The sequence below is a fragment of the Mus musculus genome, chromosome 18, assembly GCF_000001635.26.
Source record: "Mus musculus strain C57BL/6J chromosome 18, GRCm38.p6 C57BL/6J".
NCBI lineage: Eukaryota > Metazoa > Chordata > Mammalia > Rodentia > Muridae > Mus > Mus musculus.
Genome location: NC_000084.6, coordinates 25752928 through 25767689, shown reverse-complemented (window position 1 = coordinate 25767689; position 14762 = coordinate 25752928). Strand labels below are relative to the sequence as shown.

Below are 14762 nucleotides of genomic sequence, written 5' to 3'. Positions count from 1 at the left end.
GGAGCAAATCATTTCATCTTTCAGGCTGCTAATTGCCAAAAGAATAAAATGAGAAAAGATTAGAAGATGCCTAGGGTACCTTTCAGCTTGGAAATCCTGATTCTAAAATTGTGTATCTGTATATACAGAGCACCCCCAGAGGCCAAAAACATTAGCAACACAAAGAAAATACAAAAAGCCCCAATGAAGGTGTATGTAGACACCTATACACATACATCTCTGCCAATCATGGACAAGCAGCCTGTAAACAAGAGGAGGTAAGTTAGGCTTTGCAGCACACATCCCTAAATGCCATAGTATACACATATGGAGCCTGCCAGCTACATCCGTACTCAGTCCCCTCTTGTGGTACCCGAGGATGATCATTGCAAGCTACCTAAACACTTAACAAATGAATTGCTTTAAGATGCCAAGCTTTCATCATTAAGGATGACCAAGATGATCAAAACTTGCTGTCCTAGCTACCTTGAAAATTTTTTGATGTTGTACATTTTTAAGCAGACTGACAACTCTGATATACCACAGGGTTCTCCAAGGCACTGGTTTTCAAGTCTCCCAATACTCTGTTCCATGTCCCCAGCTGGAGCTGCACCCACACAGCACTATAGGACCTTTCTCCAGGGTCCTCTACATTGGGGATAGATATTCAGAAGCTGTCCTGATCAAAAAACTAAAGAAAGGAAGGAAGGAAGGAAGGAAGGAAGGAAGGAAGGAAGGAAGGAAGGAAGGAAGGAAAGGGAAGGTCAGGTAAAAAGCTACACACCAGGCAGCCTCATCCTCTATCTCAGAAGGAACCATGAAGAGCTATGCATAGTCAGTATGGGAGAAGAAAGGGGCTGATTCCAAAGGAAGCTCAAAGCTGCAAAGCGAGCTCTCCCTCCTGTGGGGTGGCTGGGAGCAGCCTAGGTTTCATCAAGGAGCCAAAGCATAGTGAGCTTAGGCAGAAATCTAGACTTAAGCACTATCCCCTAGCTTCTCTCCCTCCACCCATCCTCTCTGCCTAGGTGGGAGGAAATTTCAGAGACTATCTGGTTGCCTTTTTTAAGTAGGAACACCAGAAGACAGAGTCTACTCCAGGACACCTAGAAGAACGGGAGAGGGCTTCACTGCAGAGATTGTAGGTAAATGTCATAGACACTTAGGTCCAGAAGTCGCTACCTGGTACCCAGGGACTATTAACTAGAGTGGAGATCATGAAGAAAGTGGTTGCGCCTCTCATAGAGCCCATCAAGGCTACAGGATAGCCCACGATCCCTACCGACACATGAAAAAGAAGCTTCCCATACCACAGAGGCCAGCTAGGCTGTGGGCGTGGAACCTCCTTTGGTAGAGTTTGTTCACAGCAAATTGAATGACAGCAAAAGAGGCCGAGTGTTAGCTACTTTTCCGTCTGCTGTGGCAAAATAACCTGGCAAGAAGCAACTTAAGGGAAGGAGGAGGTTTGATGTTTAGTTTTTACCTTGTTTTGTGCCTTTAGTATTTCCATTATAGGCAGGAAGACAAGATGGAAGTCTTACACACACACACACACATGCACACGCACGCACACGTGTGTGCACACATGTTTTGTGGCTGTAGCATCCGGAGTATAGGGCAGCTTGCTCATGTCTGGACAGAACAGAAAGCAAACCATCTGGAAAGCAGATGGCCCTCCCTATCAACTCACAACTCACTTCCTCCAACTAGGCCCACCTCCTAAAGGTTCCACGACCTCTCAGAACAGTGCCCCCAGCTGGAAATCAAGTGTTCACATGTAAGCCTGCATGAGCATACCAGCTTTTAAACCAAACCTCAGCAGCTGCCCTATACTCCTTTTGAAGTGAAGGCTTTTGCCTGGGCACAGGTGGGAGGGAGAGGAGAATAAAGCTGAAGGAAATGAAGATCAATGTGTGACTACCATTCTCTCAGGCATTTATTCTGGTAGCTGTCCCTATTAGGGAATCCTTCCCCAGCCCCTTCCTGAAGAGTCTTGATCCAGTTCTAAAGGCCAAAAGCCAACCAGCAAGCTATTTATATTTAACCTAAAAGCAAAAAAAAGGGGGGTAGAGTCAGGGTCAACTGGGTGGGTACTGTCTCTGGCACCTTGAGATAACAGGCCCTCTACCTGCCTTATGCTACACTAGTGACACAAAAGACAGAAGGTCCTAACAACCCCTTGGCAGTTTGCCTTCATGACAGGCTTGAACTTAACCTGTAAAATATTATGGACCAGAGAAGGCCCCGGGCTGCCCCCAAACTACTTTCCAGCAAAGCTGCTTGTTTAGAAGCCTTTGCAAAACAAAGAATGGGAAAGGGTTGTGGCCGGTGATGAATTCCCTAAGCCAGAAGTAAGAGTTCTCAGGTCATTGCTGGGGGGAATCTGGCCCAAAGCTGGACATAAGGTGGACTCACCAAATATGACCCAGAGTCTCTGTTTCTCCTTACACAGGGATTGACAGTGAAACAGGAGCCTGAAATACTTTCCCTATACGGAGCTTTTCAGAGTCTCACTCTGCTGCCATCCCTGGGCTTTCCCTGGCCTGGAAGTCAAGAGACTCTACCCATCACAACCCTACGGTTTTCACTTTCTACAAACATCATCACCCCTGTGTTCTGGACTGTGCAAGCACACACACCATTACCATCACAACCTCCGCACCACACCACGAGATCAACATTCCTACCAGGGAGCCTCAGAATCCACTCGTTTTTGTCTCTGGTGGGGTGGTGTAAAAACAAGTGCCCTCAGATTCTGTAATCCCCCCCATAGTGGCACAAGACCCATATGTTTTTCTACATCCTAGAAGTCTTTTATTATCACCATCATCACATAGACATGGTCCACTGGTTGACCACACAGATGACTGACGTTCCTGTCAGAAGCAGTGAGTGTTGGGCTCCAGAGATGCTCACATAAATACAAGCAGGCAGCTTTAAGAAGGAGGAGTAATAAGCAGCGATAGCGAGAGAGCGATGTATCTGCATGCAGAGATGTTTCAGGAATCAAATGGCAGGACAGCTATCACTGTGGTGGTGGTGGAGACAGATTTCCTGGGGTTAAAGGGAGGCTCAAGCAAAACCACTGACATGGAGAACCTGTTACTATGAGAGAAGGTTACCCAGCAAAAATTGAAATAAGTAAGATTTGAGTATCTGCTACTCCTTGTTTCTGTAGCCTTTAAAAGACAACAAACCTTTCTACTCTGCAACATTCCTGTGTGTAAGTTGCCACTGCCTTCATTGGAAGGATATAGGGAGGAAGAATATAGCCTATAAAAAGCCTGTATACATTGGGTAAACAAAGGTACTGAGGCTAAAAGGATGGCATTGGGTATAGAGAAGTGGGAACTAGATGAGAAAGCCTGGGAATAGGTCAAAAGCATGGGGCTCCAGGCTAGATAAGACGTGGCTGGAGGTAGTCTCCTCAGTGGCCCTGTCTCTAAGGAAGCTGCAGGCACAGAGGTGGTGCGCTGCCAAACAGGCTGTCAGTTTGGCCCTGTCAGGGACTTTCTTCCCATTGGCTTTGACTCTGACAGGAAAATCAGCAGGCCAGCGGTACAAGCCAGGCAGCGCAACAGACAAGGCCCTGGGGACAGTTTAAGTGGACAATAATTGCAGGTTATTATATACCGTGCTGCGGCCAAAAGCCAGGCGGCTGTTAAGTGTGATTGGAAGAACTAATGGGGAGGAAGAAGAAGAAGAATGTACTAGCTGAGTTGGTCTTTGTGTTCTTGGGGCTGCTGTGGCATCAGGAGCAGGACAGAGCAAGGGACACATCGGTGACAGGGGACAGGCTGGTCACTGTGGGGTGTGCTTCCTGCACAGTACCTAGGAATCAGTCCCTTCTCTTCCTTCCTCATCCCACAAGCCATCAAATCAAGAATTAAGGGCATAAAGCAAGTAACTGAGGTCCAAGGAGGGAGCAGTGACCTAGGAGCCCACAGTGAGTTCCTTTGGGACTCAGGCCTTCCCTTTGCTGTTTGGGTGAAATAAAGAGGTTGGCATTCCTGAAAGGATATAACTTGAGTGGCCAGTGTGAAGCAGGGCAGGGACTCTCTGAGAACTGGAAACAGGCATATAGCTTCAAGGTGTAAGAGCCCAGGGGCCTGGCTAGGTCATCCCAGCTAATGGGGAACACGGATTATTTACCTCTCAGAGCCTTCTCTTTCCCTTAGATCCCGCTCTCGAACAGAGGAATTGTATACCCATTTAGAGATCAGTATTCATGCATTTGTCAGAAGCAAAGGCAACTTCCTCATTCGTTCATGACAGTCAGTGTGCTCCAGTGCCTATATGACATGGCTGCTCCAGGGGCCTATAGGCCCTATCCTAGGCTTGCTATTGGGAGAAGTGAGCCTCGCTCTGCTCTTTACCACAAGACTGGGGTAATTCAGAGATTGATCCCCAATACCTGGAATTTCCTTAGTTCCTGTAGGAAAAATGCTACTGGACCAAATAAGCCCCAAGAACAATGTGGGGATGACCCCCAGCTCCTCCAAGCTTTAACCTAGAAGCACAAAGACTGGATGTCTCTTCATGGAGATTCCCAGACAAGATCATGCCTTTTGCTAATTCACAGCAGCAGTCCTGATAAAAGCCAATGAAGAAATCTAATCAGGTCAATGGGCACCAGACACACGTTCTCCAAAAACGGACTTTCCGGAGCACCTCATAAAAGGCTCAGAGCCACCATCCAGGATGCGCTTACTCTAGCCAGGTCTCCCCAGCTACAGTTTGGACTCAATCTAGATCAGTAGTCCTGATTTGGGACATAGGAGAGCAGCCACCTGGCCCAGGATGGATCAAATACACTGTGATTCAATGAGAAGGCACAGGGCCAACAAGTGAATCATACAGCCTGACCACCCTCCAGAGTGAGGACGGGAAGTTAGCCTGGGGAAAAGTCTCCCTAGACTGTGCATGCCGGTGTCAGGTAGGGGACCTCTAAAAGATGGGGCTGCTGATTGCATGCACTAGCATGAGCCCTTCTCTGGTCTGAATGTAGGTGTGAATCTCTAAGCTATGGTGGTACAAACCTCAGGGATGAGAACTTGCCCTGATGCCCTTCTTTGCATCCCCCTCACACCTTATTAGAGACTCCTTCCACTAGGTCCAGGGTGAAAGCGGGAATACTGAGCTCCCACTAATTATCCTTATCGTCTGCCCAATACCACTGAGAAGACTGCTCCAAAGAGGCCTGCACTAACTCTTCTTACAAAATCTCCTGCCCTTGCACAGGTTCCCAATGGGTACTGTGCACCAGCTTATGTCTAAGGTAGAGACACTTGATTTGACTGTAAGCATAGATAACATGTGTTATGTACCCTGCTATGTGACAGGCACCGAATATTGTTCCTCTAATGTTTCCACCATCAAAGGAAGCACCCTTATGTTTTATGAGGAAACTGAGGCTCTGAGAACATCATTTGCAAAATTGTCTGGATATCTGTGTGTGTGTGTGTGTGTGTGTGTGTGTGTGTGTGTGTGTGTGTGTGTGTGTGTGTGTCTTGCTCTGTCTCTCTCTCTGTCTGTCTCTGTCTGTGTGTGTGTGTGTCTGTGTGTGTGTCTATGTGTGTCTGTGTGTGTGTGTGTGTGTCTGTGAGTGTCTGTGTGTGTCTGTGTGTGTCTGTGTGTGTCTGTGTGTGTGTGTGTGTATGTGTGGTATGGGAAACACCAGTCATAGTCAGATGTCTTCCTCAATTATAGTATTGTTTTATTTGTGTGTTTGTGTGTTTGTGTGTGTGTGTGTGTGTGTGTGTGTGTGTGTGTGTGTGTACTCATGCACTGGTGTCTGCCTAAACCAAAAAAGGGCACTGGGTTGCCTGGGTTAACTAGAGTTAAGGAGATTATGAACCTCCTAACATGGGTGCTGGGAACTAAATTCCCATTCTCAGAAAGAGCAGCACAAACTCCTATCAACTGAGCCATCTCTTAAGCCCTAGTGCATTATCATTTTTATTGTTATTTTTGAGTCATTGAACCTGGAGATCACCAACTTACCTAGACTGACTTCCCAACAAACCCAAGAATACAGCTTTCTCCACCTCCCGAGGCTGGAATTAGAGGCATGCCCTACCGTACCAGGATTTTGCTATCAGAGCTGGGGAGCAGAACTCAGACTCTCATGTATGTACTTCAGACATTCCTAAACTATGTCCTGAACCCAAACTGTTTCTCTTCCTAAGTACAAGACATGAACCTATCTGTGTGTATATTCAGCAGTGAAATATATGCCTCATATACAGATTTTGACACAGTAAATGTTCAGGTGTCATTTATAGAGTGTATTTCTTTCAAATAGGCTCTCTGAGACAAACTTACATTACTATGTGCATTGGGCAAGGGACCAGAATTTGTACACACAACTCCGCATGGACAGTTTAAAGGATGAGAAACTTATTAAAAGAAGGCTGCAGTCAGGCGAGTGTTGAGGGAAATGTGGTGTCCTTAAAACTGAGAGTTCTTCTTTGGCATATTCCTTATAGCAGCAGGACACTATTATTTGACAGTGGAAATGACCTGGAAGGGATGAACCCCATAGGGTGACCCACCCCTTCTGCACATGTGTTTGGAGAGAGGTGTTCTCCCTGTTACATTTGTCCTTCCCAAACTCCTGATATCTCCTTCAGTCTTGTGCTATTGGTTATGCTTTTCTATTTTATCCTTAGACAATAAACTCCTGGTCATGGTGTCCAAATCCCGACAGCCTTGCTGCAAAGCTTACATGCCCAACCCCACACAGATAAACACAACTTGGAACATGAGCCTGCCTCTGTCTACGCCCCCCCCCCAGGTCCCTGACGGCCCATGCATTCATTATCCTCATCTTCAACTTCTGCTGCCTCTCCCAGACCACATGACTGTAGGCCCTTTGACAAGCTGTTCCAAGGGTGCTCAGCCTGCAACTGACAGGACACATGCAGCTGAAAATAGCTATAATGTAGCCTAACACAAAATTATAAACTTACTTTTAAAAGAATTGTGTGATTATTGTTGGGATTAAAAAAAAAAGGCTGCATTGCATGATTCTTCTTGCATGTAAACTTTGTAGATAGCAATACTGTGCTATACTGTAGACCACTGGACATGTCTGCAGCAGTACCAGGTCCAGCATGCTTTTCCAGGAGAATTCTACCAAAGTGAGCAAGTCCAAGGGTCTGGCCAGCATAACCATTCTTAGAAGCCTGGCCTGGTGAAGGCTCACTTTCCTAAGCCCTACCCAGTGTCCTCCCAGCCTCACCCAGCTCTCACTCCTTATCTGCCCAACCTGACAGTGTTGAGTCTCTGTACCAGATTAAGTACCTTGCAGCCATGGAAAAAGTTAGGATGAGAAAGCCCAGGTAGGACTTGCTGATTCAAGAGTGTTAGAGAAACCATGAGGCATGCTGCAGTGACGTGCAGCACAGCATTTTGTGTGATAAACGCAACCTACTATTCCAGCTTCCAAGTGAGCTAGTGTCTGCAAACCTCAGGGCTCATGTACAATAAATTAACATAATTAAAAACTAATTAGTAAAACATCACAATTAAAAAGACTTACTTCTGTAACACCTCACAGGTAAGAAGACGGGTCCAGAGTGCTAGCAGCAGGTACACAGGACAAGCCACCAGAAGACAGCTGTGATACAGCTTTGTGATATCTAAATATTTCTATCCCCAGGGGGTATATAAGGAAATCAGAGTACAGTCTGTAAGCACAGCCACACATCCACCTCACAACTGGGCACCTAGTTCTAGGGCTCAACCCTGTGGTCCTGCAGGAGTTGGGAGGGGCTCGAGCATTCCCTCAGCCCCCAGAGGCCTGTTAGTGATGCTCCAATACTATCGGCTGTCCGGACATTGATCTGAACTCTTTACCTGCACTTACTCATTTAATCTTCACAACGACTCTACGAGCCAGGCTCTGTATCTCTGCCGATTTTACAAATGTGGAAACTGAGCCACAGAGACACTAAACAACCTGTCCAAAGTCATACAGCTAATAAGTGGGAGAGGCAGGACTTGAAACTGGCAGGTTTCAAGACATCTGCTTCTGCAGTTCTGGGCACAGTCCTCTTTCAAGAGACAGTCATACTCTGGGGAAGATAACCAGCTAGTTCCTAGCTCACTGATGCCCTGCAATGGAGATCATTAAGTCTATATTCCTTCTCCTATCTCCTGTTTATACCTCAATCCCTACTTTCTCATTTTAATAATAATTTTTTTTACATGAAAACCTCAGACATATCGCTGTCTCTGAGATAGGAGAGGAGGAAAGAAAGGGGGCTGGAGAAAGGATTTTTGCTTCCATTTTACAGACAGGAAAGCTGAAGTCCAAGAAAATGATAACCTTCTCCTGCATCTGACTCTGTACTCTGACTACACAGGATGTCCCCAACCTAGACTTGAAATCCCTTTGTTCTCATGCTGTTCTTTCACTGGCAGCCTGTCATCAACAAAACTGAGAAACTGGGGCAAAAGCCTATAACAGGAGTTGACCAGTCAATGAATACAACTGGAGAATCCCAGCCCACACTGGACCAAGGAAGTGTGTCCTTCAGATCGAGATAGCAAGAAAAACAGCATAGGGGACCGTTGTCTACCAGTACCTGTACCTGGTACTAGTTAGTGTCCCTAGTGATGTTCTATTCTTCTAAGCGGCCCTGGAGAACAAACATACAGCTTCCATCTTCCTATTTTCTCCTTCCCTCTAATAAATTTGGTTCCCTGGCTAGGTTTGCTGTGGGCTCAGAACAGGACAAGGAGGTCTTTTGGTGGTGACAAGATGCTGCTAAAATTAACAGAGGTGGTGAGAACTGTTTTTTCTCTTCTTCACTGAGCTTTATATTACAGAGCTTTCCCAAATTATTCAAGGGCAAGGAAACTCTGAGCTTATGGCTCAGTTCACAAAAGGCTAAACCCTCCAAGTCCCACCCTGCTTCCTCACCCTCTACCTAATCTACGGGAGCTTCTGGGAGCCTGTCCTTGTTGCTAGAAATGCCACAGATGACTGTTCACTCCCGCCCTGGGTCACTCCAACCATTGCCTCAGCTGAGGCTGAGTGCTCTCTCCCATGGAACCACATCATGGCCCCCTTCTCCAGGAAGTCTTCCTTGGCTGCCAATGCCTACACAGCTCCACCCTCTCCGAGGGCTCCTGTGACCCTGCATGCACTCTGTTCTTGGACAATGACTTGAGTCGGTCTCTACCCAAACAACACTTACAGAAGGGAGATGCACTCAGCTTGTGCTCCACACCCTCTGCAGCCTTAAGCAGGCCGCTCTCCAGCTCTTTGCAGTAGAATACCCTGGCATCCTGCTTCGCAAGAACCTCTCTCTCCTCTAAGCCACTACCCACCTCACAGTTAGTTCATCCCACTTCTCACCCTCAACTTGTATGCTTTCTGCTTTCTATTTCCTCCTTGTGGAAATCCTCAAGCCTGGAAGACATTTAACCATCTGTTGCAGTTTGCTGTTCTGGGGCTTTTCGCTTGGTGTGACTTTGCTCTCTAACAGTGACAGTGACAGTGACAGTGAGTGAGCTCTTTGCAGACGTGTCTTTTCTCCAACCTTTCCTGTGGGAGATCAGAGGGGCTGGATGAATGCAAGGATGGCTGAGTGGTTATGCCTCCAGGCTAAGCCAGGCAAATTCATGAGGCTGTGCTCTCATGTGTTCTCACACCTGACCCTGAATCCTTCCCACAGAGTGCTGACGTAGGGCCATATCTCCTGTTCTCTGGGAGCAGAGGAATAAGCACAAGTTAAATTTATCAGTGAGCACTATCTTGAGTACCCGTATGTGAGCATCTCTGTTGTGGTGGCGGGGAGTGACAGTAATGGAAGGGACTAGATTCTTGTTCTCTGACCAAGTAGAAGGGAAGCTACAGGCACAACAGCCAAAGCAGGTCTGAACGTGTGTGGTTCCGTGGGTACCAGAGAGAAGGGAGTGGTAGATGGCTAGAAGGAGGATGCGGTGCCATGAGAGAATGTAATCTCTCCTTAAAGAGGAGAGGAGGAGCAGAGGTAAGTGACCTTATCTGTCCTCAAACACCTTCACCACCACAGGACATCCTGACGTCCTCAGAGATGAGTCAGCAACAAAGCATTCACTCCTGAACCAGAAAGAAAACAAAAAGCTGTTGCCCCAGGTTACCCTTCCATTGGCTGGTCTCCTCTCTCTCAGTGGATGGAATAATTGTGGCCATGGAGTGACAGTTGGAGAAAAAGGTCTAGGTCTACTTAAATGTCACTGTGAATAATACTTTGCCACTATCTTTCCCTAATTACATTTCTCTTTGATGATCTGAGATTTAAGGGGCGGGGTGGGGAACTTAACACTTCCTAGAATATCAAGGACAAGGGTACCAAAAAGCCAGCCTAAGCACATGCCATACATATCCCAGGGGTCTTGCCCCTCTAGTCATTCTTTTGAGACACCCGACTGCAATATTTTTACCCCTAACACTCTGCTGTGTCAGAAAGCCAGAAGCCTACAAGTGCAGCTTGGCACCTTTAAAACAGTAATGCTTTGCCAGGAGCCTCTTCAACTGCCGTTTTCACATGAAGGGACCTGGCATCCGGGAGGTTTCTGAGGGGTCCTATAGTAACTCCCTAGACACCTGTCAGAGAGGCAATGGATAGTAGATGCCCTCCTCTTCCAAGAGCTAAGCCCAAATCCAAACAGTGTCACTATCACTGGGTGGGCTGCAGAGGAGGGCAGAAGCTCACCTAAGTAGGAAGTCATTCTTTCCAGCCTTGGGTAAACACTTTAAGAGACAGGACACAGGGAGGGTCAGTCCTGAAGGAAGCATGAGAGGTAGCAGGTAAATCTGAAATATCCAGGTGACCCCTTTCATTAACACCCCTAAATATTTCACTCACTCCTGCCAAGACACTACTGCTCTGACTTGCATAGTGGTTAATAATAATAATAATAATAATAATAATGGCATGAATAACAACATGTGTGATGTGAATGATTTCCTTGGACCTGGGGTGGTGTTAGGAAGAAGATGGTGACTGCTCTGGGGTCCTCCTCTGAGCAGTTCCTTCCTTCTCCTCAGTTGGCTCCTTTCACTTCCCAGCTTCATATACCCAAGGCTTTGCTTTGACAGGATGGGAGGCAGGCAGAGAGAAAGGAACCTCAAGTAGAAATTATTTTCATTAACTCTCCTGTTATGGAAGAACATATTGTTCACTCCACAATGAGATCCTGAGATCCAAGCACAGCAAAATGCTGTTGGGTGGTGAATATGAATAATCCTTATCTTCTGCACATGTGTCCTGGGATATCCTGATCAGGAGAGAGAGAGTGAAAGAGAGAGAGAAATACAAACAGCACAGAGTACTAATAAGACATTTGCACACACCTGTCACACAGTCACACACTAACACTTCAGCTTGCTTACCGAAGACATCCTCACATTATTACAGCATCTCAGAGGCACACAAAACACACAAGCACAAACCTCCTCTGCAGATGAGGGTCTTCTCCACTTCATCAACTTCAGCGATTCTTAGACCAGTCTCTAAGAGGAGATACTAGACACCTAGGAAACTCACACACAGCTTCAAAAAAGCAAAGACAGGACATTTGTTTTTTTAAATGAACAAAGCACTGCTCTTCTCAGAATTGTTCTTGCTGTTGGGTTCAGGACCCCATCCTCAGAAGGGAGTGTCTGGAGTCAGTTTTGTGCCTGGGACTGTCAACCATAGGGCTGAGAACCTCTGGGCCCTCTGACCAAATATGCCTCTGGAGTGTACAGCCCTTCTGGTAGTAGCAAATGCTTGCCTGTTTTGGGAGGTTTTGATTTTGTTTTTGTTTTTGTTTTGTTGTTGTTGTTGTTGTTGTTCTCAGACTGTTAGGGTAGCGCTTCTTTAAATTAAAATTTAAACACAACGTCTAGTAATGTAATTCAGGGTTATGAACAGAAAACCCTGAAAACCAGAAAGTGGCCAGCGGAGGCCTGGGGCGGGGGGGTGCGGGGGGGGGTGCGGGGGGGGTGGATAGTCTAAGCAGCTCCGCCTGTGCCGTCCCAGCCTCGGGCTCTGCAGCCTAAGGGAGTATGGCGCGTTATTTTAATTGGCCGGGTTTCTGAAGCCTAGAAAAGCAAACGTTGGAGAGGATGGGGGTGCAGGTAAACACGCTGAGAATGAAAATCGGCTGCCCTAGCCAAGTTCACTACCACTATTCGCCCCCAGGGGCGGGACAGCTCTTGCGCCTGCCACTCCCTCGCGCGCGCAGCTGAGGCTCCAGCCCCGCGGGCCGGGCTGGAGTTCCGCGCTGAGCGATGGGGCAGCCAGACCCGGCGCTCAAGACTCCAGCTTCGCACCTCTGGATCCGGTAGTGCGGGGCAGAACAAGCCGCGCCGGTCTACCGCCGGAGGCAGCTGGGTTGGCGAATGGGATGGGGTGGGGGGGTTCATCTCTTTGACAGTGAATTAAGAAAAGAAATTTCCAATTTGCTACAGTTAAACAAAACGAGGGCAAAAACCAAGCCGCTCCCCAGAGCTGGCTCTCCCGCCACCGCGCCCAGAGCTTTCCTCCGCAGCCGCCGCCCGAGCCGGCCGAGGGAGGCCCCCCACCTGGCTCCTACCTTCCTCCCTCAAGCCACCGGCTGCACTGGCTGCCGCTCTCCGGACGGGAAAAGTCGTCCGGGACTCAAACATTCCCTCCCGCCTTCTCAGAGGGCTGGGACGGAGAACCGAGCTGAATTCTATTCCCTGAGACTCTGACGCAGCCTGGGCTGCTCTCCTAGCCCCGTGCTCTCAGGTGGATCCGGTGTCTGTGGATTCAGAATAGGAAGGAAAAATTTGGGTTCTGCTCTGGCAGGTTGGGAATTAGAGAAGGAGAAAGGGGGCGAGATACAGAAAGAGCGCGCGCTAGAGCTCCTGACTATAGATCCATCCACATAATATACATTTATGTAGCTTTTTCTTTCTCTCGACAATGATCAATGGATACTCAGCTAACTGGGCGGACTCCCTCCAAGCCGGTTGGCTTTTTCTAGTCTAAATAAATAAATAAATGGAGCCAGATGGGAGAGAAAAGCGCCCATTCCACCTCCACCGCCGCCTGTGCCGCCGCCCCGCCCGCCCTCCCTGCCTTCGCTTAGCCCGCCTGTCGCCCTAACAGAGCGCAGCTAAGTGGATAACGCCCCCCTACCTGCCCACACGAAAATGAAAATCAATGCTTTGAAAATACAAAAGGTTGCACCTGCTGCTATTACAAAAAAAAAAAAGTAGTAATAATAATAACCCCAAAAAGGCGAAAAGAAGAGACCGAGAGCCACGGTAGCTAACAGGCACCCGCTGCCCGCGGCTGCGGGACCCGGAATCTCAGCGCCTCCCAAAGAGCCATGCGCCTGGCGCTATTTATAGCCGGGGGACGTCTCGGACTGTACCACTGCTGCTCCGCGGGGCCGCCGACGGGGGAGGCGCGAGGCCGGCGCCGCCCCGGCCTCCCTGCCCCCGGCCGCCGCCCGCCGCCGTGCGCCCCCCAGCGCGCCCACTCCCTGGCCCCCGCGCTCCCCTCCTCCTACCGCGCGCCCTCGCCGCCCCCACCCCTGGTCTGGCAGGGAACTTGAACCGGTCCAGCCTGTTTAAACCGAAAGGACAGAGATCCTGTCTGTTCAATGTAAAAAAAAAAAAAAGAAGAAGAAGAAAAAAATCACATCAGACCGAGAGAGAGAGAGAGAGAGAGAGGGAGAGAGAGAGAGAGAGAGAGAGAGAGAGAGAGAGAGAGAGAAGGAAGAAGAAGAGGGAGAGAGAGAGAGAGAGAGAGAAGAGAGAAGAGAGAGAGAAGAGAGAGAGAAGAGAGAAATAGAACGAGAGCCCAGAGCAGAGCAAGGTGTAGGAAACCAAAGGGGAGAGAACCCGAGTGTGTGCGTGTGTGTATGAGTGTGTGTGAGTGTGTGTGTGTGTGTGCGCGCGTGTGTGAGTGTGTGTGTGTGAGTGTGTGTGTGTGTGTGTGTGAGAGTGTGTGTGCGTGTGTGTGTGTGTGTGAGTGTGTGTGTGTGCGTGTGCGTGTGTGAGCGCGAGCGAGCGAGTGAGGGAGAGGAGCGAGAGAGTGCGAGCGAGAAAGAATAAAAGGAAAGATTTTTCTCTATGTATATAAAGATGGCCACGTTAGCAAACGGACAGGCTGACAACGCGAGCCTCAGTACCAACGGGCTAGGCAGCAGCCCGGGCAGCGCCGGGCATATGAACGGATTAAGCCACAGCCCGGGGAACCCGTCGACCATTCCCATGAAGGACCACGATGCCATCAAGCTGTTCATTGGGCAGATCCCCCGAAACCTGGATGAGAAGGACCTCAAGCCCCTCTTCGAGGAGTTCGGCAAGATCTACGAGCTTACGGTTCTGAAGGACAGGTTCACAGGCATGCACAAAGGTGAGAGCACCTTTCCCTCTCAACTTTGCCGGGGAGCAGGAGCGGGCGGGCAGCAGACTGGCCGGCCAGCGACTGACAAGAGAGAGACGGGGCGAAAGCGAGCCGCGGGCGGGCGCCGAGGAGGGAGGCGCTCCGGCAGAGAGACCGAGCTGGGATGTGTGGGGAGATGTTCGCCGGGACAAGGATGGGTTTGAGGCGAACAGCCGATGGAAGCGGTGCCGTAGAGAGGGCAACAGAGATAGGAGATTGGAAGAAAGAATGGATGAGGGTAGAAAACAGGGCTGTGGGCTTTAGGTCCAGAGACTTGAAAGATTGGGATGGGGACAGCTGCTACCGGGAAGCCCAAAAAACTGAGCGGACTGGCGGGCGCTCAGCTTGCCCGGGATCTGGGGTGCTGTCCGTCGCCGTGGTGCT

At 48.9% G+C, this 14762-nt stretch overlaps 1 protein-coding gene and 1 long non-coding RNA gene across 76 annotated transcripts in view; one reads left to right on the top strand and one right to left on the bottom strand.

The window, feature by feature from the left end:
* Window positions 1-5695: 5695 nt before the first annotated feature.
* Gm32896 lies at window positions 5696-13194 on the bottom strand. The gene is made up of 2 exons (XR_003952585.1): window positions 13122-13194; window positions 5696-12741 (listed from the first exon to the last, which is right to left on the bottom strand). It is a non-coding gene; the product is annotated as a predicted gene, 32896 (long non-coding RNA).
* The window catches only part of Celf4 (CUGBP, Elav-like family member 4), a 276901-nt gene continuing 275308 nt past the window's right edge, over window positions 13170-14762 (top strand). For 65 of the 75 annotated variants that reach the window (NR_155529.1, NR_155531.1, NR_155523.1 and 62 more), the window contains exon 1: window positions 13533-14348. Coding sequence is in view for 63 of the 75 variants with exons in the window: in NM_001362293.1 (NP_001349222.1) it covers window positions 14063-14348 (286 nt within the window). In the remaining 12 variants the exon portion in view is untranslated. Of the gene's footprint in view, window positions 14349-14762 lie in introns of all 75 variants that reach the window. The other 10 variants (XM_030250270.1, XM_030250267.1, XM_030250269.1 and 7 more) reach the window with 1 other exon arrangement.